Source organism: Lutra lutra, chromosome X (assembly GCF_902655055.1).
Source record: "Lutra lutra chromosome X, mLutLut1.2, whole genome shotgun sequence".
NCBI lineage: Eukaryota > Metazoa > Chordata > Mammalia > Carnivora > Mustelidae > Lutra > Lutra lutra.
The window spans coordinates 65,982,657-66,005,612 of record NC_062296.1 but is presented as its reverse complement, the minus strand read 5'-3'; the positions used below and the strand labels follow the sequence as shown (position 1 = coordinate 66,005,612).

The following is a 22,956-nucleotide window of genomic DNA, read 5'->3' as shown; positions in this document are numbered from 1 at the left end:
TAGATTAAAAAAAGAAGGAATACATTATATGATCCTATCAGAAGGAGAAAGCATTCGATTTCACAGAGGTAAAAACAAATCCATAGAGGCAAAGAGTCTTAGAACATTCTCTCTATTCTCCATTCTCCACAATTCAAACATAAGCAGGAGTGGTCTTGCCTTGGCTCAGGAAGCAACCAGTAGCTAAAGTATCTGGTTCCCTATATTCTGACTTTTGAGATTCATAACCCAGGTTTAAGTTATAGTCAGAAAAATAGTCTTGAAGCTGGTTCTAGAAATTAAATGCAACAGAGTGTGTTCTGAACTAGAGCAACAGTACCTTGGATTCGCCCTATGCAACTGGAGTCTCTGTACATTTATAGTGATTTTTTAAGTCAAAGGTGGAATGAAAAAAGGTCACATTGATGTATCCGAAGATTGTTCTTTTTATTTTTTTCAAGATTTTATTTATTTATTTGACAGACAGAGATCACAAGTAGGCAGAGAGGCAGGCGGGGGGCGGCGGGGGTGGGCGGGGGGTAAGCAGGTTCCCCGCTGAGCAGAGAGCCTGATGCAGGGCTCAATCCCAGGCCCCTGGGATCATGACCTGAGCCGAAGACAGAGGCTTTAACCCACTGAGCCACGCAGATGCCCATGAAGATTGTTCTTTATATACAGAGAGGCAGAAAGAACATGATGGTACAGATAGTAGACTCAAATCAGACTTCCTGGGTTCAGTCCTGGCTTCATGACTATCTGTTGACATTTAACAAATTAACTCCCCAGGCTTTGGTGTTCTCATTTGTGAGGTAATACTTAAACATATCTTACTGGGACATTGTGAAGCTTGGAGAAGCACTCTGTGATGCCCACAGTACCGTGTCAGGTACATTTTAAGCTCTCAATAAAGGCTAGGTAGTGTTTCTGTTACATCACAGTCCTTGTATCATGATTGACAGAAACCCTGGCTCATACCACTCAAAAAATACAAGGAAATTATTGGCCAGTGATTATCAAACATGGTTTTACCCAGATAACTCACATCATATCTAGGCCTTGGATTCTCTTGGTGTCTCTCTCTTTTTAAAAGATTTTATTTATTTATTTGACAGAAAGAGATCACAAGTAGGCAGAGAAGCAGGCAGAGAGATAGGAAGGGAAGAAGGCTCCCTGCTGAGCAGAGAGCCCGATGTGGGGCTCGATCCCAGGACCCTGGGATCACGACCTGAGCAGAAGGCAGAGGCTTTAACCCACTGAGCCACCCAGGTGCCCCTTGGTCTCTCTTCTCTGTGTTGGCTTCATTTTGAGACTCTGTGCGGTTGGTCTCCCTCACTAGCTCCAGTATGATTCTCTTGGACATTACAATATGTGCGAGCCCCTCCTCTTTGCACTACACAGTCGGGGAGAGGAAAAATGTCCAGCAGTCCACTCAGCACCCTGGGCCTGGTTCTCCTCACTCTGATGACATCATTTGCTCACCCTGAGCTAGCTGCCGTGGCTGGCCAGGGAGGTGAGAAGTACTGGCTGACTTAAGACAATCAGAACATACCCCTGTCCTGAAGATAGTATTTCCCCAAAGGGAACCCAGGTATAGTAGTTCTAAAACAATGGTGAGTGGAAGCTGGACAGCAACACATGCATCAATCATCATCAGCAATGCAGTGTCCACGACAAACATCGTGAGGTGTAAGTATCATCGTTTCTGTTGTATCTGAGATCGAGGCTCAGAAGCTGAACACAATTTTCTGATAGACTTTTAGAACTACGGACCTCAAGCTTGGTGTAATCATGGGAAATCTTTGGGAAGTATAATTGGGCTGTGGGTAAAATTAATAATAAAATATAATAAAAGTCCTTAAACATAAAATAACTACAGGCCTCTGACTAACATAAATATGATAGGAAGCACAAAAGTCACAAGAAATAAGTCCGCAATAGTGTAATATTCCCTTGACGTTAACTGTGGGAAATAATCAGTCATTAAACACGGAGTCTCTCGGAATGGAATGAAAAGCCTTACCACGAAGGATAGCACTTAATCTGACTTCAGCAGTCTCCTGGCACTTGCTTCCTTTTGTGTGTAATAGATGGGCACCACAGACTCATAGTTAGAAAATGTCCAAGACATTATATGAAGCATGATGTAGATGAAGAACAAGTAATGTTCATTTTAGTACCTGAAAATAACTGATCTGTCATAAATGTAACATTAAAGCACATAGGGGCTCTTTGGAAAACAGCTTGGAATGTTCCAGTCACTTTCCTGGAAATGGTGGAAGGACTTGCCCTGGGATGTTATCTAAGCTCTCCCAGGTGCATCCTCTGTGCTTAGGGACCAGGCACTTTCCGGGTAATCACCTTCACATTGCCACTGAATGATTTCATTTTCTGTCATAAGAGATAGCTCTCAGGCTGCTCAAGGTAGAAAAGTTCTGATTGAGTGTAATGTCTGGAACTCCTTGGTCCTCTGCCAGATCCCCTTGGATTCCTTTAACCTTGACTGTTAGGAGTTCGGCCTCCAACAGCCTTCACCTGAGACTGTTTAGAAGACTGTTCCAGACTACTGTAGCTTTTTCTGTGAGCAGGGAGTCCAAAGCTCCTAGGAGCTTACATACCACCTCTCACAAGGCAGCCCTTTGCCAATAACTCATACACTGGGGAGTCGGAAAGTCCGGTTCCCTTACTGAGAGTGGTGGGGGGTAAGGGAGTGGTGCCCCAAGGCATTACTTACACTCTACAGCTTTCCCACCAGATCAGGCTACCCTGACCCTGACCTTCATCCTTGTCACCCCTTCCCTGGTCTATCCTGGGAACAATTCTTAATAAGGCAGTGTGTAAGAACCCTCACCTCACGGTGAGCTTCTGGGGAACCCCTTAGAGGTTTGTGTCTTTTTTTTTTTAAGATTTTATTTATTTGACAGAGACATCACAAGTAGGCAGAGAGGCAGGCTGGGGGTACAGGAAGCAGGCTCCCTGCTGAGCAGAGAGCCCTATGCAGGGATCGATCCCAGAACCCTGAGATGATGACCTGGGCTGAAGCACTGAGCACCCCCAGGCGCCCCTAGGTTTTTGTCTTTAATCCCTGTCATCTTTCTCTTCCAAGAAAAAGATGACACATAGAGGCACACATGTGGTCTCTGACCCATGGGGGATGTGTATATGTGTCTCTGACACATACAGAGGAAAGCCCGCAGAGTCAGCCTTGTTTGGGCACCATGCCTTCCAGAAATGGGAAATGGGGAAGATAGATGCAACATACTCCGCAGGCTGCCTTCTCTTCATTGGTGGCTCATCCTCAGGCTGGGCTGGGCTCTGGGTGCTGGGGTATCAGCCGACTCTGGGAAGCGTCACTCTGTTTTCAGTCAGAACAGCCCCTTCAAGGCAGTAGTCACTTCAGCAGCTCTGGCTAGAGTATGAGCAGCCTTGGAAACTCAATGTTTCCTTGTAGATTATCCAGCCGGAGAGGTGTAAGTGTAAGCTACAGCGACCAATTTCCTTAGTGACAGAGGGTCAGAAACAATAGTCCTTCAGTGTTCGCAAATACTGACATCCCTTTGCAGTGGGAATACTGGAAAGACACAGTGCCTTATTTCTTACTGACTCTGCGTTAGCAAATGTCCTTTGACACCGCCTTTGGTTTTGGTAGGTCTTATGGCCCTAAGACGGTGAGGAGGCTGGGGCGGACAGAGGAAGATCTCAAGCTGTCAAATGTCCTGTAAAGTAGTTTCACAGTATGACTTCCATTTTACTGCGTGACATGAGACTGTTTATTAGCTGTAAATCATTATCTCTCTGAAAGGCATATTAGGTAGTTAGACGAGAAGGGTTTGTCAGTATGAATTGCCTTTCATGTCTTCCCAGAAGGTGCTATTATAAAAACAAGGAGCTTTGAAAATCAACGGCGAGCTCTAATGTTTTCCAAGGAAATCTGTGCTCTGCCTTCAGGCAGAGTCGATGCAAGTTTCTGTGAAATTATTCCTGAGCTGAAAGGCTCTCTGTAACTGGCAGTTCGGGCAGACTCTTGTCCGTAATTTATTACCCCCACTGTAGTAGACCTGAAAATGTACTGGGAACTCTGCTTCCAACGCTGATGTAATGTGGATCGCTCTTTTGAAAAGGCAGAAGATAATGGGGGTTCCCTGGTGACGCCATATCAGTCAGATACCCTCACTGGTTCCCTACTGCTTTTGCATATGGTTTGAATAAATCTTGACCCATCGTCCTGGCACTTCAGTGCTCCTTGATATGGCCCCGCCTTCTGTACCAGGGGAGGATGTCAGTGCTCTACCCAGATCCCCAACATCGTTCGTATGGGGCTCCCCATGGCTTTTGCTCACACCAGCCAGCACCTGCCAGTCTTCGTAGGAGAGGAGCCCTCAGGGTGCTGATGTGGGCTTGGTCTGTGGGCATGAAGAGGCAGAAGAGCCTGGGTATTCAAGTTTTCTGAGGAGTAGAGGGCAGAGCCCTTGTTCAGTAACTGATGGCTGAAGGAGTGTCATCAACACTTCTATTCTCTTGTCTCTGGTTGAGACAGCGCTCAGAGATGTGATCTGCCTTGTCCGCAAAGCTCCCTTGCGAAACTGAAAAAAGCTACTCATCATAAACCTTTGCCTGATATCACAACCTTCTTAAGCCTCCTTGACTTTGTGGTCCCACTTCCCCACTCCCCATCCCAATAAAACACACTAAGATAAATTTGTGTCTTAGGGTCTTCTGGGCAACCCAGAGTAGAACCCCGTTTTGTCTTCCTTGCTACCACCTCCCTTCACACAAACCTCTGATCAATTAAACCTGACTCCCCACCAGCTTTTAAACACATTTTACACAGTCCCAACTGTATTTTGATATTAGTGTTTTCTTAACCCAGACTGACCTTCTTCCCATCCTCTCTTTATCAGTCATCCTATCTCCCATTGGGATAAAGGTCACCCCTTTATCCCAATCTAGGTGATTCTGTCTCTTCCCACAGTAGTTTCTTTGTACCTGTATTGGAACAACTGTCATCCTTTGTCAGAACTGACCTTACAGTAGTAGGTCAGTTCATAAATCCACAGAAATCATACTTATACAAACATACACCCTGAGTGCATTTCTTAATCATTTATTTTAACTTAAACCAAATATGCATTGATTTTCAAGTCTTTGAACATAAGGATAATTCATTTTGCTTGAGGATAGTTTCGGTGATTAGAATTCCGTCCTACCTTCCTGGCTTAAATTCTGACCCTAGTGCATTCTAATCAGTAGTTTCTAGTTTGAGCTTTTCTAAAGTACAGCAGGAACTTGAGAGTGCTTTCAAAGTAAACCAAATATAAAAGCTTTCTAAATATTCATGATTGTTTTTTAATCTTTTACAGCTTCGAGCCCAAATGTAATCCAATAGCAAATTTATTTTCAAATACTTAGTTCTTTGAAAGTATTCAGCTTAATGTTTATAGTAGTAGCTGTCTTTTTGCATTCTTTAGTTTACTGATATTAAATTATATAATTAGAACCACAAACATGCCCGGCATAGAGAACCTGGGAGATGAATGCAGCTGGCTTTTGGTGAGCATACAGTTCAACTGACAGGAGTAGGCATGCATGGTCTCTTCACTGGGAATAGAGAACATTAATCTGATGAGTCAGTTAAATAAGGACAGATTTATAGAGCTTCTATTGAATATATGTCTCCTGGATAGATTGAAAGCTCAGTAGGGTCTGTGTCTTATATGCCCCTGCAACACTTAGCAAAATGCCTTCAAAACATTACTACAAGAAGGCATCCCGTATGTGATGATAGGATTGAATGAGTTTAATTGAATTGAATTCTACCTTTTTCAGAGCAAAAGGTAGTTGAATGATGTAAAATGGTGTATGTCAGGAGATGAGACATTGCCTTGGAATTTCCTTGCAAGAATATCAAAACTATCCCAAGATATTAGCGATGCACAGGCTGTAGGATAACTCCCTCCCTTGAATTTCTTTTGTATGTGATTATAATCCTACAGGTCTTCATCTTTACTCTTTTCTACTCTTATAAGTTTTCAAGACTGTATTTATAGAAAATCACCAGTATATTTTAATTAATATAAGCTAAATAGACCAATGGAACATTAATAAATCCCAGTATTGGATGTTCTAACCTCTACTGATATGCACACACCTGCACATATCACTTTTTCCTACCAACATATTTTCCCATCCAAAGCTCTAAGCTAAAAGCAAATAGAGCCTGCATTGGTTAATTTTTATAAAGAAAACTACTCTAAACCTTAGTGGCTTAAAACGACAATTTCTTATTGCTCATGATTCTGTGGGGTGACTAGGCTCAGTTAGGTAGTTCTCATCGAAGGTCTCTCATTTGGTTGCAGCTAGATGGTAGACTGAGGCTGAAGTCGTATGAAGGCTTGACTGGGCTGATTGTTCAAGTTGGCCATCTCACACTTTCTGTTAGCTGCCAACTGGGAATTCAGCTAGGACTGCCAACCAGAGCACCTACATGTGGCTTCTTTCTGTGGCTTGGGCCTCAACACCATGGGTCCTCAGTGGGAGCATCCCAAGGATGTTCATTCTAAGAGAGGAAGTAGAAATTGTTAATCTCAGGCTTGGGGCCCAGAAACTGGCATATTGTCACTGGTGCCATGGTCTCCTGGTCAAACCAATCACAAGGTCCACTCAGATCCAAAGAGAAAGGATAAACACCAATGAGCTGTAGTTCGTTGGCTATAGCACTGAAAAAGTAATGATCTCTTTACTTTGCTATAATGTCCATTATAACTTTCCATTTGTGACATTCATATAAAGTAAAATGTACTGAAACTGTCAAAACAACAAGAAAAGTCCTTTTCACAAGGCGTGTGACTTAATTAGATTAAAAATTAGATGGGTAATCTGTCTAATCTCACATTTGCCCCTAGCAAGAAGGGTGAATAAAATACTTCAAATGATTTTCCCACCTTTATTGATTGTTTTATCACCAACCAAGAGGAAAGTCAGGTAAGGATTCCTTTGCCGGGTAATGGTTTCCATCGTCTTTGCTGAGGCTTGAACAGCCTTTTGCTTCTCTATTTGAGTTTGGGGGTTTCTGAATTCTTTTGGTCTACCTTCTCGGAAGACATAGTTCCCAGCCCTTGACTCAGCACCCAGGAGCCAGGTTCCTGAAGGAAAGGCCAAAGAAAATATACTACTTTTCTTACCCCTTTTATAAAAAGTTGACTCAATGGCAACAAGGAGACTTACAGAACAAAGGCTCTGGGTATGTGTTCACATTGAATTTCTGAACTGAAACTTTTGATTTTGAGATGATTACAGAGTCACATTCGATTGTAAGAAGTAATACAGAGAGATCTCATGTACCCTTTACCTGGTTTTCCCCAATGGTAGCATCTCACAAAGCTATAGAGCAATGCCACACCTGGAGTGATGACATTGATACCACACACCCATCTTCTTCAGATTTCCTCACTTATCATTTGTGTGTGTGTGTGTGTTCTATGCAATTTTTTCACATCTGTACCTTTATCTATCACTATAACCAAAATACAGAACAGTTCCTTCATAGCAAGGCTCTCTTGTGATCTTTTGTAGCCACACCCACCTCCCTCCTGACACCCCTCCCTACCTCCAGAGACCACTAATCTGTTCTCCATATCTATTATTTTGTCACTTCAAGACTATCATTTAAATGAAATGGTATGGTACGTAGCCTTTTGAGCTCGCTTTTTCACTCAGCGTAATTCAGTAGAGGTTCATCTAAATTGTCTTGTGTATTGTCCATTCATTCCTCTTTACTGCTAAGCAGTAGTCCATGATATGGCTACCACACCTTGTTGCACTGGCCACCTCTCCTCTTGAAGGTCATCTAGTCCATTTCCGGTTCAGCTAGTCCATAGAAAGATTATATGAATATTTGTATACAGGTTTTTATGTGGACATAAGCCTTCATTTCTCTGGGATAAATGCTCAAAAATGCAGTTGCTGGGTTGTATGGTATCTGTATGTTTAGTCTTACAAGAAACTGTCCTACCATTTTCCAGAGTGGCTATACCAGTTCACATTCTCACCAACAATGTTTGAGTGAACCAGTTTTTCCACACTGAATTTTTTTAAGGAGGCTCCAGCCCAGTGTGGAGCTCAGTGAGGGACTTGAACTCATGACCCTGAGATCAAGACCTGAGCTGAGATCAAGTGTCAGATGCTTAACCAACTGAGCCACCCAGGTGGCCTTCCACATCAAATTTTAATCATGTGAATTACAATATAGCTTTGAATACTTAGTGACTGGGCAGCCCAATGTGAATCACGCATTCCTGGCTATTTCCCCCTCTTGGTCACTTAGGAAAGCTTTGAGACATCAAGAGCAGACAGGGAGACGTATCTTCTGGAGCTGTTCTCCGTGGCATCTTTATTTGTGCCTCATACCCCGAACTCTATGTTCAGTGATGGCTCCTCGCTGCACCACAGGCAGTCAGTAGCCACTGATGACCACACATGTGTCATACATCTCCTCTCAAATTCCTTTTATTTTAATGTTAAACGTTACACACAAATACCTTTTGTACAAAGAATACGAAGTTTTCTGGCCTCTCTCTTTTCTTACCTAAGGCATATCTTAAACCAGTAAGTGCTAACAGTTGAATAGGAATGGATTGTCATATTTAAACCAACAAGTAAATATGACAAGGCCATTCAAACATGGGCTACAAAATAATAAACCAAACATTCTCACTTTTTCTCTTCACCTGTCTCCCTTTGGCCAGGTGGAATTCGCTGCAGACATAGGCCTTCACTATAAAGGAGAGCTAACAGTTGTTTTACGTTACATCCCCCCAGAGGAGAACCTGATGATTCCTCTAGAACAAGTTCAAGGTAGAGTAAAAATCAATGACTTTGACCACGGGTATTTTGTGTCTAGACGTATGGTAACAGGATCAGGAATTGGTTGGATTATGTTACTTTGGCATTACACAGATGAAAATGTAAAGGGTTGGGTGTCACTGTCTTGGAAGAGAGTTGAGAAGTATATCCTACAAATGGGTAAGGGGGCAGGATCTTTACGAGTAAAGGACAAAGTTTATACTAGAAACCAGGCTTACTGGTGGCATTTGTTTCCTGGAAATCCCAGAGGTCTAGGATGTTCCCCAGGATGGAGAGGGGTGGTGGGGAGGAGTACAGTCTGTTGAAAGGAGAGATGTAAAAAGCTGCTGTATAGATTTCTGACAGTCACAGTTACTCAGGGAGTCTTGAGGAAGAAGTTGACCTACAACACAGGATGTAAAGGAAAAATCCAGATGGAGTCAACTTTTAAGTCCTTTTGGCCTTCTGCCATCAACTGATCCAAGCAGCCTTCTCTAGCCTTCCATTCACTGTCACCCTCTTCAGTGTGACCCTGTGCAAGTAATTCACTAATTCACTGCCTCTTCGCCTCCGTTTCCTCACTTCATAGGGATAGTGCAAGGATTAAATAGGTTCATTCATGGAAAGTGCCTAAACCAGTACGGAATAAAGGTGGTGGCGGTGGTTATTACTCGCATTGAGCCATTTCCTCGGAATAAAAATGTGACGTGGGGAGAGTTGTCTCTCAATCAAAAACATAGTTGTGCCTAGGCCATGTATAGCCTTTAGAGCTCCCTAGAAGGAAGTCACGGAATTTTCTCTTTTGGAGTCTTGGCACTTCTGTGTGGCTTTCTCTGTAGCTGTTCTCACGGGGAGCAAGAATATGGCTCAGGCAGCTCTCAGATTCATTTCCATTTTGTTCCTCTGTACCCTGTAAAAAGGTACTCCTTGTTGGGAAGTATTTACAGTTTTAAATTTATTTTTATTTTTTTTTTTTCAAAAAACACAAATGAAAGACCTATCCAGAAGGAATCTGGTGAGGTAGAAACATTTGAATAAATCATGGAAAAACACAATAACATAAAGACCCAGTTCAGTCAGCAAATGAAATAAATCTTGGCAGGTTTTCTTTGTGAATTTTGAAATGGAACCCATGATTTCTCTCTCTTCCCTTCTCTCCCTTCCCCCTCCTTCTCCCTTCCTTCCTTCCTCCCTCCTTCTCTATCTCTCTCTCTTTGATGGCTGATGCAGGAAAGAAGACCTTCAAAAGGGGAAAGAAGAAGGAGTCACCTGTAATCTTTGGAGGAATACTGGAAGTGTTCATCAAAGAGGCAAAGAATTTGACAGCGGTGAAGTCAGGAGGCACTTCTGATAGCTTTGTGAAGGGGTAATTTTGTTCTAACTCATCTTAGAAGATACTTAATGGGAGTTGAGAAGTTCTGTGACCCATGAGACAGGGTTGGCTGTGAGACTTCTGTGTTCATCTTACTCTAAATGGACAAGGAGAAAGCTACCTTAAATGCTGGCTTTTAGATCTGAAACAACAGAGGTGAGGGGGCTCCTAATTCTAGTTTTCCCCTTGCTTCCAGCATATCTCAGGATTTCCCATCATTCTCACCCTCAATACTGGCAGATTTTCCTGTGAGATTCATTTCTCAAAGGAGGAGAAAATATGATTTTCTCTGTAATTTATTTATATTGTGCCTTGTTATCATTTGGTACTGGCAATAAACAACAAGAATATTGGATCCTTCATATTTTGCTCTCTTAGGGGAAATTGTAAAAAGTAGAAATTTCAGAGCACCCTCCCTGGAGATAGTGACTGGAGAGTGTTTTGGGGACAGCATATTTCTTTTTTCCAGTTTTTACTTTCTTGTGCTTGATTTCTAGTTTCATAGAATCATGGTCAGAATAAATGCATGGTATGATCTCAGTCTTCTCAAGTTTATTGAGGCCTATTTTGTAGCCTAACATGTGATGTATTCTGGACAGTGTTCCATACGTGCTTGAAAAGAATGTATATTCTTTGTGGAATGGAACATTTTGTGTACATCTGTCATGTCCATCTTGCCTAATCAAGGACACATTTTCCTTATTGATTTTCTGCCAGGATGCCTATCCATTGATGTAAGTAGGGTGTTAAAGGTCCCTGCTATTGTATTACCATTAATTTCTCTCCTTATGTCCATTAATATTTGTTTTCGGTATTTAGGTGTCCCAATATTGTATGCATAGATAGTTACAATTGTTATGCCCTCTTGTTGGATTAATCCTTTTATCATTATGTACTGCCCTTCTTTGTCTCTTGTTACAGTCTGTTTAATTAACTTTTTTTTTTTTAAAGATTTTATTTATTTACCTGACAGAGAGAAATCACAAGTAAGCAGAGAGGCAGGCAGAGAGAGAGGAGGAAGCAGGCTCCCTGCCGAGCAGAAAGCCCGATGTGGGGCTCGAACCCAGGACCTGGGATCATGACCTGAGCCGAAGGCAGCGGCTTAACCCACTGAGCCATCCAGGCGCCCCTGTTTAATTAACTTTTTTAATTTTAATTCAGTTAGCCAACTTCTAGTACTTCATTAGTTTCAGATGTAGCAATTAGGGATTTGTCAGTTGCATATAACACACAGTGCCCATCATAGGGATACCCTCCTTAATGCCCATCACTCAATTACAGTCTGTTTTAAACTCAGTTTGGTCTGATATAAATATTGTTTTTTCCAGCTGCTTTTTTTTTTTTTTGCTTCCATTTGCATGGTAAGATTTTTTTCATCCCTTCACTTTCAGTCTTGTATGTATCTTCAGGTCTGACTTGAGTCTCTTATAGGCAGCATAAAGATGGATCTTGTGGGGTTTTTTTGGTCCATTCCGCCATCCTCTATCTTTTGGTTGGAGCATTTAGACTGTTTATGTTTAAAGTAATTATTGCCATGATGTGCTTGGAACTAGAGGGTATGATGCTAAGTGAAATAAGTCAAGCAGAGAAAGATAATTATATGATTTCACTGGTATGTGGAATTTAAGAAACAAAACAGAGGATCATAGGAGAAGGGAAGGAAAAATAAAATAAGATAAAATCAGAGAGGAAGGCAAACCATAAGAGACTCTTAACTATAGAAAACAAACAGAGTCCCTGGAGGGGTGGTAGGTGGGGGGATGGGATCACTGGGTGCTGGGCATTAAGGAGGACATGTGATGGAATGAGCACTGGGTGTTGTATGCAACTGATGAACCACTGAACTCTACCACTGAAACTAACAATATACTATATGTTAATTGAGTTTAATAAAATTTTAAAAATAAGGTAATTATTAATAAGTAGACACATATTGCCATTTGTTCATTGTTTTCTGGTTGTTTTTGTAGTTCTTCTCTGTTCCTTTGATTTTCTCTTGCTCTCTTTCTTTGTGGTTGGTGAGTTTCTGTAGTGTTATGTTTGACTTTCTTTTTCTTTATTTTTTTTTTTGTCTATTTATTACAGGTTTTGGGCATGAGGTTAATTCTTTGAGTCAATGACATTATTGTTCCTCTCATCAATCCTTCTTAAAAAACTGTAATTGACTCTGTAAGAAAATGAGTCAAACCTTTACCCTCACACATTCTAATTTTGGTAAAGCCAGTAGTAAGGTGAAGCAGATACCTGGGGCTTTCCTGCTGGTGAATGTGTGGGCCTGAGTCCCAGTTCATCTGTCCTTCATTTTTTTTCACAATAGTTTTAAGCACAAAAGAAATGCTTTATTTGGATCCTGTAACTACGACTTGCCTCACCAGCCCCACCATCCTGTTCAGGCCTCTTCCTGCCCACTGTCTAATGGGATGAGGGAATGGCTCCTCACCTATGGCCTCATTGTGGCCTTGCAGGGGTGACTAACATCTTTTGAAATAGTTTTCACTATATCATGTTGAACATTTACAAAACAGAGATAATAAAGGATGATATCTTTATTCTATAGTGAAAAAAAGGCCAGTGACTTTCTAATAAATTCTCTCTCTAATTACACTTAAATATTGAGCTGATCTTAAAGGAACCTCAGGGTTTTTTTCTAAGAGTGCATTAGAAAGGGGGCATCTGGGTGGTTCAGTTAGTCGAACATCTGACTCTTTGTCTTTGTTGATTCGGGTACTGGTCTTGGGATCCTGGGATTAAGCCCTGCATAGGATTCTATGCTCAGTGGGGATTCTGCTTGAGATTCTCTCCCTCCCTTTCCTTCTGCCCCTCCCCAACATGCTCACTCTCTCACACTCTCAAAATAAATAAATCATTAAAAAGGAAAGAGAACATCAGAAAGCAAAATTTCTTTCTCTCGCATGTATACAAAGACAAAGGGTAAACCATCTAGGGCAGGTATGGAAGCATCATGATAATTAGGGACTCTTGTTTCTTCTATCTTGGGGTGGTATCCACCTCATGGCCAAGATCGCTGCTGGAGTATCAGCTATCCCATCTAAATTCCAGCTGTCAAGACAATTCTCAGAAATTTCATGCAGAACCACTTTCTATATTCTTTGGGCAGGATCTTAGTACATTGGCTATGCTGGCAGCAAGGGAGGCTGGGAATGCAGTCTTTATTCTGGGCAATCTTGTGCCTAACTTAAAGAAAGAGTCTTTTTAAAGAGTAAGGAGAGAATGAATATCGAGGGATAAGCAGTCTCTTCTTGGTACATGAAATGAAATCTTAAGTGTTGCAGGGTGTCTTCTTTATTGTAAGTACCTACTACAGGAGATATTTTCATTTAGAGAAGAGGGAAGGACCAAAATAGGATTAGAAAGGAGAGTACAGGCATTTTCTATTGCCCTACTTAAAATAAACAATAAAATCTTCCACTTAAATCTAGATGTAAGCATATAAGTACCTTGAAGAAAAAATGAAATACACACACACAGGCACCAAGAACTGCAGGGAATGGAAATAACTACTCAAGGAAGCCATTTTCTGTTTTCCCCGATGGCTTGATTGCATTTTCTCTTGCAGCTACCTGCTCCCAGATGACAGCAAAGCTACCAAGCACAAAACTCTGGTGGTAAAGAAGAGTGTTAACCCTCAGTGGAATCATACTTTCATGTTCAGTGGCCTGAACCCCCAGGATATAAAGAATGTTTGCCTAGAACTTACTGTCTGGGACAAGGAGGCCTTTTCCAGCAACATCTTTCTGGGAGGAGTTCGTTTGAATTCTGGAACCGGTGAGGGACTTGGGGACCCTGAGATAGTGTGTGACTAGTGGTTCCTGTGGGTTAGTATGTAGGAGATGTACCTGTAGCTTCAATGTTTATATTCAGTCCTTTTATAAAATATCACTTACACTTTAGTCTAAGTGAATGTCAACTACTTTCATGGGTGTTGTTTCAGGTTTTTCTCAGGGGAGGATCACCGAGACAGCACAGGCTTCTGATAGGGGAGAGAATGATTTCCAAGATCAACTTTACTTCATCCTCTTCTCAGATGACTCACTGGTTGAATTGAAAGGAAACCCATTTTTCTCCCTAAAAAATAATACGTAATGTTGTTCAAACAGATTGTGGAAACATGCCGCTAATGTCATAAGACACGGCCACAACCGGGCAGATTGGAGGGAAATGATGGGGGCAGAGCACAGGTAGCCCTCAAGACCCTCATTATCCCATAACTTACGTCAGACACAGAGGGTCGATGTTGTGCACTGTGGTCAGTACTGTTAAGAACAACCCCACCTGTGTGGTGCTGTGTGTAGTTATAGATTAAGGAAAGCCAAAATATCTATACCACTAAACCGAAAAGTCCCCAGGTTGCAGAAGCAGCCTTGTTAAAAAAGGAGAGCCCCAGAGCCCACTTTATCCTGTTCCTCTGTCCTCTTACCTCAGTCTCAATGAGCCAGCTCTCTGAGAGACTACCAGAGCAGGGGAAGAAATGGGCCATGATGGCCATCCTGCTTTGTTTCTCATTATCTAGGGAGAAGAGAGTAGTGCCAACTGCAAAGGGAGTCTCTCGTTCTAACACTACTCACTAGGTAGGGTGAGTGAAAACAAGCCAGTGAAGGACTCTGCTCAATAAGGCTCCCTCAGAGGTTGATAGGTGTCTTCCAGAAGATCCAAACATTTCATCTGTGAAGGGTAATGCTCCCTTGTCCCTTCCTGTCAGGTGTGAGCCATGGGAAGAGTGTGGATTGGATGGACTCTCAAGGGGAAGAGCAACGCCTGTGGCAGAAGATGGCGGACAATCCTGGGACTCCCGTCGAGGGTGTGCTCATGCTCCGGTCCAGCATGGGGAAGTGTAGGCTCTGAAGGTACCAGTCTCCAAAATGAGGCCTCCAGGCACTGTCTGGCTGCTGTTTGATCCCAGTATCGGTCTTGTGACCTGGGATTCTGCTTCCCTGCCATTTTTCACCTGAGGGTATTGGGACACGTGAGTAGGGATGTCCACGTTATGAACATTTAGAGTCTCGCTGAGTGTCACAAAGAGCATGTACCTCTGTGTGTCCAGGGACCAGGGCCTTTTTGATTGGATGGTAAAAAGTGTGCCACATTGTCCTGTCAATGGCAAGTTATGCAATGATTCATAGACTTTATGCCATAAGGGAAATAGTACAAGCTTCAGTACAAACTACAGTTGAAATTTGGAATCCCTAAACTTTTTCTATTACTGAGTTATTTTACATTTCCTAAAATGGTTTGAGGAGGGTTAAAGGGGCCACTCATAACGTAGATCACTTGAAGAGTAAGAAGGAACACTGACTACGCTTTCCTCACCCTGGGAATTCCCATAATCCCTAAAAGGCATTGTGGGGATGGTTGCTCAGACAAGGAGATGGCCCTGTTATTGTAGCAAACTTGTGGATTAAGCAGGTAAGTTTTCAAGATGAACGGACAGGTTTTTCTTTTACTTTTTTTTTTTTAAGATTTTTTTTTATTTATTTATTTGACAGACAGAGATCACAAGTAGGCAGAGAGGCAGGCAGAGAGAGAGAAAGGAGGAAGCAGGCTCCCTGCTGAGCAGAGAGCCCGACATGGGGCTTGATCCCAGGACCCTGGGATCATGACCTGAGCCGAAGGCAGAGGCTTTAACCCACTGAGCCACCCAGGCGCCCCCGGACAGGTTTTTCTATGGTGATTATATAATCTATAATCTAAATCAGCCCAGTTTTGAGAGTGAAAAGAACTAGATCTTTCTATCTGAACAATAGATGTAAACCAGGATCGACCAGGGAAAATGGAGACGTAGTGTCACCCTAATTATGACTTAGGAATTAGAGAGCTCCATTGTAAATATCTATTTTGTAAAATATTCTAAGCCACTGACTACAAGGGAATAAGAACTAATGTACATTTTGAGCCCCTGCATGTGTCGTATCTACTGATATCCCACTGGTCAGAGGAAGTCATATGGCCAAGCCTAAAATCAGGAGGCAGCGAAATCTACTCTGTTCACGGTGAAGCCATGGCAAGCATGAGGATCCAGGAAGGGAAGAAGAATCAGTAGTTCAGTAGTTCAATCTACTTTACCTTCTATTAGCTGAAATTCCAGGTGCATCAGCCACCAGAGTTAGAGGCAAAGATAGTTAAAGTTGAAAGGTACTTCAGACCTGGTTCCTCATTTTGCATATTCCAAACCTGAAGCCCCTAGAGAGCTGAAATGACTTGCCCAAGATCGTATAGAAGCCATGACGGTATCCAGACTTAAATCCAGGGTGTGACTTGTCAGCCAGTGTTCTTTCTACTGTAGCCCTTGGCATAATCTTACACTTCTCAGGGTGGATGGGAGGGCAGAGATGAAGGAAGGTGGAATGGAGTTGGGTTATTTCAGTATGAAGTATCTGCCTCACTCTTCTTCTGGAGTCCTAGCCCCTCAGTTCATTTTTTCACTTGAATTCATATAAAATCTTCGAAAAGGTAGAAACGGAATTTTAGTGATATGAAAGCTAGAATCATCTTCAGGCTTATTCAAGCTAATTTTTCCCATATTCTGAATTTCTTCTTGAATTTTAAAAACTGAAATAAGAATATATTTAGTATTATTCTTGGGAATAAGCAGTCCGTTTTCAATATTATTCAAAAATAGGCTAATTCTCAAAAATTGAACTTATTGGTCAGTTGTAGCTTAGTACCTAGGGAACATTTTTTTTTTAACTCAACACCCATATCCCTGTGCTACTCTTCTTAAAAACAGAAAGCTAAAACTGTAAGATCATCACTACTTCCTATATTAGAAAAATTGTCTTCAGACTTGATCTGACTCATTCTGTCTGCAGTGACATTTTTAGGGTACATGAGAGGGTGATGTTGGTGACGTCTGGAGACCTCTCCAGTGTAAACAAACTAAAGTATATTTATTCACTAATCATAGAAGTGGCAAAATAATAAATTCCGAAATGTATACCTTGGACTCTAGATGAGCATAACTCTGTGAGTTCAGACCTTTGCCACTTTTAAAGCAATTCTCTATATTATGTTTTCATAAAATCCAATATCTAATTGGGTATTTCCATAATGCAAAAACCCAAGTATGCAGAAGTCCATCAGAAACCTGCAGTGGTATTCTCAGAAAGAAAAGGTAAATTGACCATCAGGTCACTCTGTTTTACTAAGTGTTGTGTACAAGTACAAATATTTTTAAATATAGGTAATATATGTGAATGGCACAAAAGTTAAATAGTTCAAAACTGCGAAAAGTAAGTCTGCCTTCTTTATCTTCCCTAGTAGAAATGATTGATAGCCTCATTCTTTCTTATGGCTATATTAGGTGTTGCATTATAGAGATATGGCACATTTATTTAACCCCACCTATCAAATGCCACATTACATATGGTTAACTTCGCTACCTACATTTGGTGGCTTTTCTGAGCAACCTTTCAAACATCAACACTTTCACATTCAAAATGAGGCATACGTATTATACAGCCATTCCATTCCACTTTTGGGTGTTTATCCTCTAGAGGTGGATACAGATGTGAGAAATGAGTACATACGAAAGTATTTATTGCAAAAGATAGGAAACGATCCAACAGCCCATCAGTAGAGGCCTTCTATAATATCATATATGCCTACTTTCTCTGTTTCATTAGTCTCCCTCTCCTTCTCTGCTGAAGATCGCTCAGTGATAAACTCTGGATTCTCTAGTGCTTGTTCTTTCCTTCCTCCTCACTTCAAACACCCTCTCGGGCATTATCATGTACCATGCCTCCGTGGGTTTCTGTGCTTATAACTTCACACTCGCATCTCCAACCCACACCATTCCTCTCAGCCCCAGACCCAGATCCAGCTGCCCATATGACATAGCCACCAGGACAGCTTGTGTTTTCAACAGAGTCAAGACTGAACTCTTCATTAGAGCCGTCCTCTTGTACCCATTTCTATCTACTTCAGTACATCCTGTCTCTCTACCTCGTACCCTCCTCTATCCAGTCACCATAAGTAATATAGTTTCAACCCAAGATAGCTCACACCACCCTGTGTCAGCACAGATAAAGGCACAGAGGGTGCTCTCCAGCCCAGTTCTCCATATCACCTTCTCAGAAGAGACCTTGGCCTTGCCTGGAGTGTCCTCCTCCTTATTTGGAGATCTCGGCCCTCAATTTTCCCTCATATGAATCAGACAAGTTGTAAAGGGCCATGGGCAAGCTTTAAAGCCTGACTTTATCCATTCAGTTTGTCAACAGCACTTGCGAGACACATGGAAGATTATCTACCAACTCTCATTTCATTCACACGGTCACTGGAACTGGAATCATTGGGATGCAGATTTTCCAGGTCATAAAAATGCCAAAAGCGAAGCTATTTCGTGGGACTTCATATTCCTGGCCTCTTTTTTCCTTAATAAACTTATACGAATTTATGACCAATGATCATTAAGTACTTAACTAACTAATGGATGAATTGAACCTACCTGATTCACAGTAACAGGGGTCTCGTCATCACCTGCTACCCTAAGGTTTCCATTTGCTGGGGGAGGAGAAAGTTATGGATGAAATAAGGGCAAATCCCACTTTTAGAAACAGAAGAGATTGAAATATCAAGTCACCCCAGAAGTATCTCAGAGTAAAAGCCTATGGCATTTGGGACTGTGATCAGTGTTTATTTTTTGTTCTGTATAGATATTTCACATCACACTGAGCATTGCCCTTAGGAGTTGGCAGAATGGCTTCCAATGGCTTCCAAAGCCATGGAAATTGGGCTGCATCAAGGATTCCAAAGGATTGTCTGAGTCACCTGGAGTGTGAATTTAATACACTGATTCCAGAGCATTGTCCCAAACCTACTGAATAAAATCTCCAGGATTTTAGCAAGCTTCTTGGGTGATTCTAATACAAATGGATCACAGTTTGAGAAACACTGCATTAGAGGACAGAATAACTCGACTGTATTCTTTGGGCTAACTCTATGTCATGATGACAGATTGGATTTGGTTAACCTGGATGTTGCTCATTGCAAGGCAACCATAGTGAGGTGAAAGGAGCCTAACCTCGGACTTAGAAGATGTTAGCTCAGGTCTTGACTACTTACCAACTGTGTGACCTCAGTCAAGTTAATTCTCCAATCTAGGCCTTGATCTATTTGCCTGTGAAGTAGGAATAATTGGGTTAACTTGGAGTTACCGAAGACATGAAATAAAGTAATATATGTAAATATGCTTTGTAAATTTTAACACACTGGCCAGGGGGAAGGTCATTGGTGAGCTAGTTATAACATTCTGTGGTTCATAATCTCTTAGGCCCTTCTTTTCCTAAATGCTTCATTAGGGCTTAATCATTCCATGTACAGTGAAGTGGTTTCAGCGTACAGCAGAGATATAAGAAAGAAAAAAATCCTTATTTTGTGCCATGTGACCTATTGTGGGTGGTAGTAATTTATTTATTTTAGGCCGGAATTTCCTGCTTCATCTGACAAGATAATAAATATTTCAAAATGTGTTTTATTTGATGGACAGAAAAACTGTGGTCCATTTTTTAATAAGTTGTGGAATCTGCAAGCAAACCATGTTGTTGCACCTTTCCTTAACACCCTCTTCCATTGGGAAGACCAACTCTTTCTGTGGCCCATTGCCTAGCCTTCATGCCATGGCATGCCATGGCATCAAACCTGTCTTCCTCCCAGGGATGTTGTTGAGAATCATGCTTTTTATTTGCAGAAGGAAATGTACCATTCTGTTGAAACAAATTCCACAGAAATACAAGCCACTGTTGTCATTATGAGAAAAGCATAGTGTTTCAAAGATTAACAGTCGTACCTCATTTACCTCACGAGAATTCATCAAGCTATTCTGGTAGAGAGTTCCTTTCCCACTTGGATAAGGGATGTGGAATATATAGTTAGTATTGCCTGTAAATGACAAAACACTCACATAGGGTAGTAGATCTTCTCTTTCTCTTTAGTAGTTCAGCACAAGAGGAGACTTAGCTCTGCTTTCCTTTTTTCCTTGGTTGAGGCAAAAATCAATACAGCAAGCAAATAAAATATTATTATAGTTAAAGCAGAAGTTTAAATCATTGGCATTTGTGAGGGGAAAAAAGTCTCCTTCTAGAAGGGCAGGGAATTAGATGTGTGTTTGAATATAAATATTTTGTTTCATCCCTTTATGGTTTGATCTGCTTACTTCAGGGAAGGAATCGCATGCCTCCTTCCGTGCATTTTTTTCTGCTTAGCCAAAGATTCCTTTTGTCTTAAGAAAGTTGAAACTTGTTTGTGTCAATCCATGAGAAGGGATGAGGCCCAACAATACAACTTTTTAAATCTCTCTCATTTGGAAACGAGGAAGGGAGGGAGCCATTCCATTACAAGGTAGATTATGTCCATCATTTATGGTTATTTTTTTTTTATCATTTCCCCATATTCTTTATTCATAAATGGACATTTTTGAAGAGAGATCATTGGTTTCAGTGGATGTGAAGAAATAGATGTCTAGGCTTTCTTGAATCTTTTTGCTTTTGACCTGCCTCATCACCACCAATTAATCTTTCCTCCTTAATTCCTAAAGCTCTTCTTACATTGTCCCTCTGACTGATGGAGTGGTCTACAAGAATCTCAGGAGATGCCCAGAAGCCTTTTTTTTTCCACATGGATTAATGGAAATATTAATTGTTAATTTTCAGCTTTTTCCTTTCACTTCCAAACCCAGCTCCCTAAGAGTCATAGGTTTGCAAAGCATCTGAATCCACAAAGACAGTTTGCAGGGTTGGATGGGGACTGTCTTGGCTACTTTCCATGGTGATAAGGGGCACGAAACATCCCTGAAAAGGTAATGAGGTATTGAACTTCTCTAAGGAAAAGTACAGTATTATGGTATTTCAGTAGGTAAGTGAGGAGGGAACCCCATGCCTGGAGAGCAATTCACGGTTGATAAATTCCAAGAAAGGTCTCTCTAGAGGCAAGGTTTTTGTTTTGTTGAGTAGGGAATACAGTGTGGGTCAGACCTGAATTGCTAAGGATGTAGGGAAAGGAGAGGGGAGTTACCTCCATTGGGGGTTTCCATTGTACCCCTTCCACCAGGCAGGTGTTCCTCAAAATAAATGCTATACAAATATTTAAACAACCCCTTAGAGGGGCACCATATCATCAGGGCAGAAATGGGCCCAACTGAATGCACTAGATCTCCATCCCTACATTGAGGGTCATTGGCACAAGCAGGTTAGGGATTTTGTTGTTGTTGTTGCTTTTTCTGGGCCTGAAGATGAGTCTAGGAGTTTAGCCAGCTAGAGAAGGAAGATTAACGCTTTCAGTACCCTGAGAGCAGCTAAAGATGACTGGGTCACTGTGACACTGGAGTGGAGGCTCTCCTTTCTTAGAAATAAGAGGGGTAACTTTCCAAACAGCTGAAGACTGGGTCTTCTACTTGTGAGTCTGTTCATTCTGCTTTGTCCCTGGCCCCTACCTGCTTTAGCTGTCCATTTACTCCTCAAATCCTGCTTGGATAGGAAGTTGATCTCTTGGTTTGCTTTTGAATCAGTAAAATTTTATTGATCGTTGCAGTATTAGATCTACAGAAAAGGTGAGCAGAAAGTACAGAGAGTTCCCATATCCCACTGCCCCTTCCCCTGCAAGTTCCTCCTCTAACGAATCTCGTGGTGTGGCACGTTTATTGCAATTGATGCATCAGTATTGGTACATCATTATTAATTAACGTCCATAGTTTATATTAGGGTTCATTCTTGGCGTTTTACAGTTCTGTGGGTTTTCACAAATGCCAAATGTCATGTATCTACAATTACATCATCGTGCAGAATAGTTTCGGTGTCCTAGACATCCCCTGTGCGCCAACCTGTAGCAACCACTGATCTCTCCACCATCTGTAGTGTCTTGGCCTTTTCTCAGTATGTCATGGAGTAGAAATCCTACAGTATGTGGCCTTTTCTGAACTGCTTTTTTCACTTACTGATGCATTTAAGGCTTCTCTGTGGCTTGTTGTGGCTTGATCGTCCATTTGTTTTTATTTCTTTTTTTTTTTAATCGTAGCAAGAGCACTTAACGTGAGATTGCCCCGTCTTAACACGTTTTTAGGTGTACAATGCAGTATCTTTTCAAGTAAAGAGGAAAGGATGGAAAACTCTAGGAAATAATAATGTGTTTTTAAAAATCCCCTGGAGATGACGGGCGGGCTGTATGCATTGTGCTAGTTTTCTTGGTTCTATTTTTGACTCCGAACAATTGTTCCTATCCACTTGTCTTGCTGGGTTCAGTGCAAAATTGGTAACCATACTTAAATGTGTAACATGCCTACTTTTAAGCTTCTGTATGGAACACGCACCCCAAACCAAAGCTTTGTGCCACCCTGTCCTTGCTGCAAAGTTTAATGTCTTTTCCATTAAATTCACTTTCCTAATATCTCTAACGTGTTCTATTGCAAGTTACTCCCGAGTTCTTGAAGATGGCCTGGATACCCTTGAGGACTCATTGTATGTCACCTGTTCCTCCTGTTTTTATACTTATTTGTCTTCAGAGAAAAACACATTTGCTGAACTGACACACAGATTGAGTGAGTGGGTTTTGTTTCTAAGGCGAGGGTGATGTTGAACACAACTCTTCTTTTTTTTTAAGATTTTATTTATTTATTTGTCAGAGAGAGAGAGAGAGAGCACGCACAAGCATGCAGAGTGGCAGGCAGAGGCAGAGAGAGAATCAGGTTCCCTGCAGAGCAAGGAACCCGATCCGGCACTCGATCCTGGACCCTGGGATCATGACCTGAGTCGAGGGCAGTG

General features: G+C 41.6%; 1 protein-coding gene across 3 annotated transcripts in view; it reads left to right on the top strand.

Moving 5' to 3' along the window:
- SYTL5 (synaptotagmin like 5) overlaps positions 1-22,582 on the top strand; it is a 141,696-nt gene extending 119,114 nt beyond the window's left edge. For all 3 annotated transcript variants that reach the window (XM_047716700.1, XM_047716699.1, XM_047716701.1), the window contains 5 exons: positions 8,721-8,829; positions 10,048-10,183; positions 13,767-13,975; positions 14,910-15,638; positions 15,864-22,582. In XM_047716700.1, the coding sequence (XP_047572656.1) occupies positions 8,721-8,829; positions 10,048-10,183; positions 13,767-13,975; positions 14,910-15,052 (597 nt within the window). In that variant the 3' untranslated portion in view covers positions 15,053-15,638; positions 15,864-22,582. The remainder of the gene's footprint in view (positions 1-8,720; positions 8,830-10,047; positions 10,184-13,766; positions 13,976-14,909; positions 15,639-15,863) is intronic.
- The last annotated feature ends 374 nt before the right edge of the window (positions 22,583-22,956 follow it).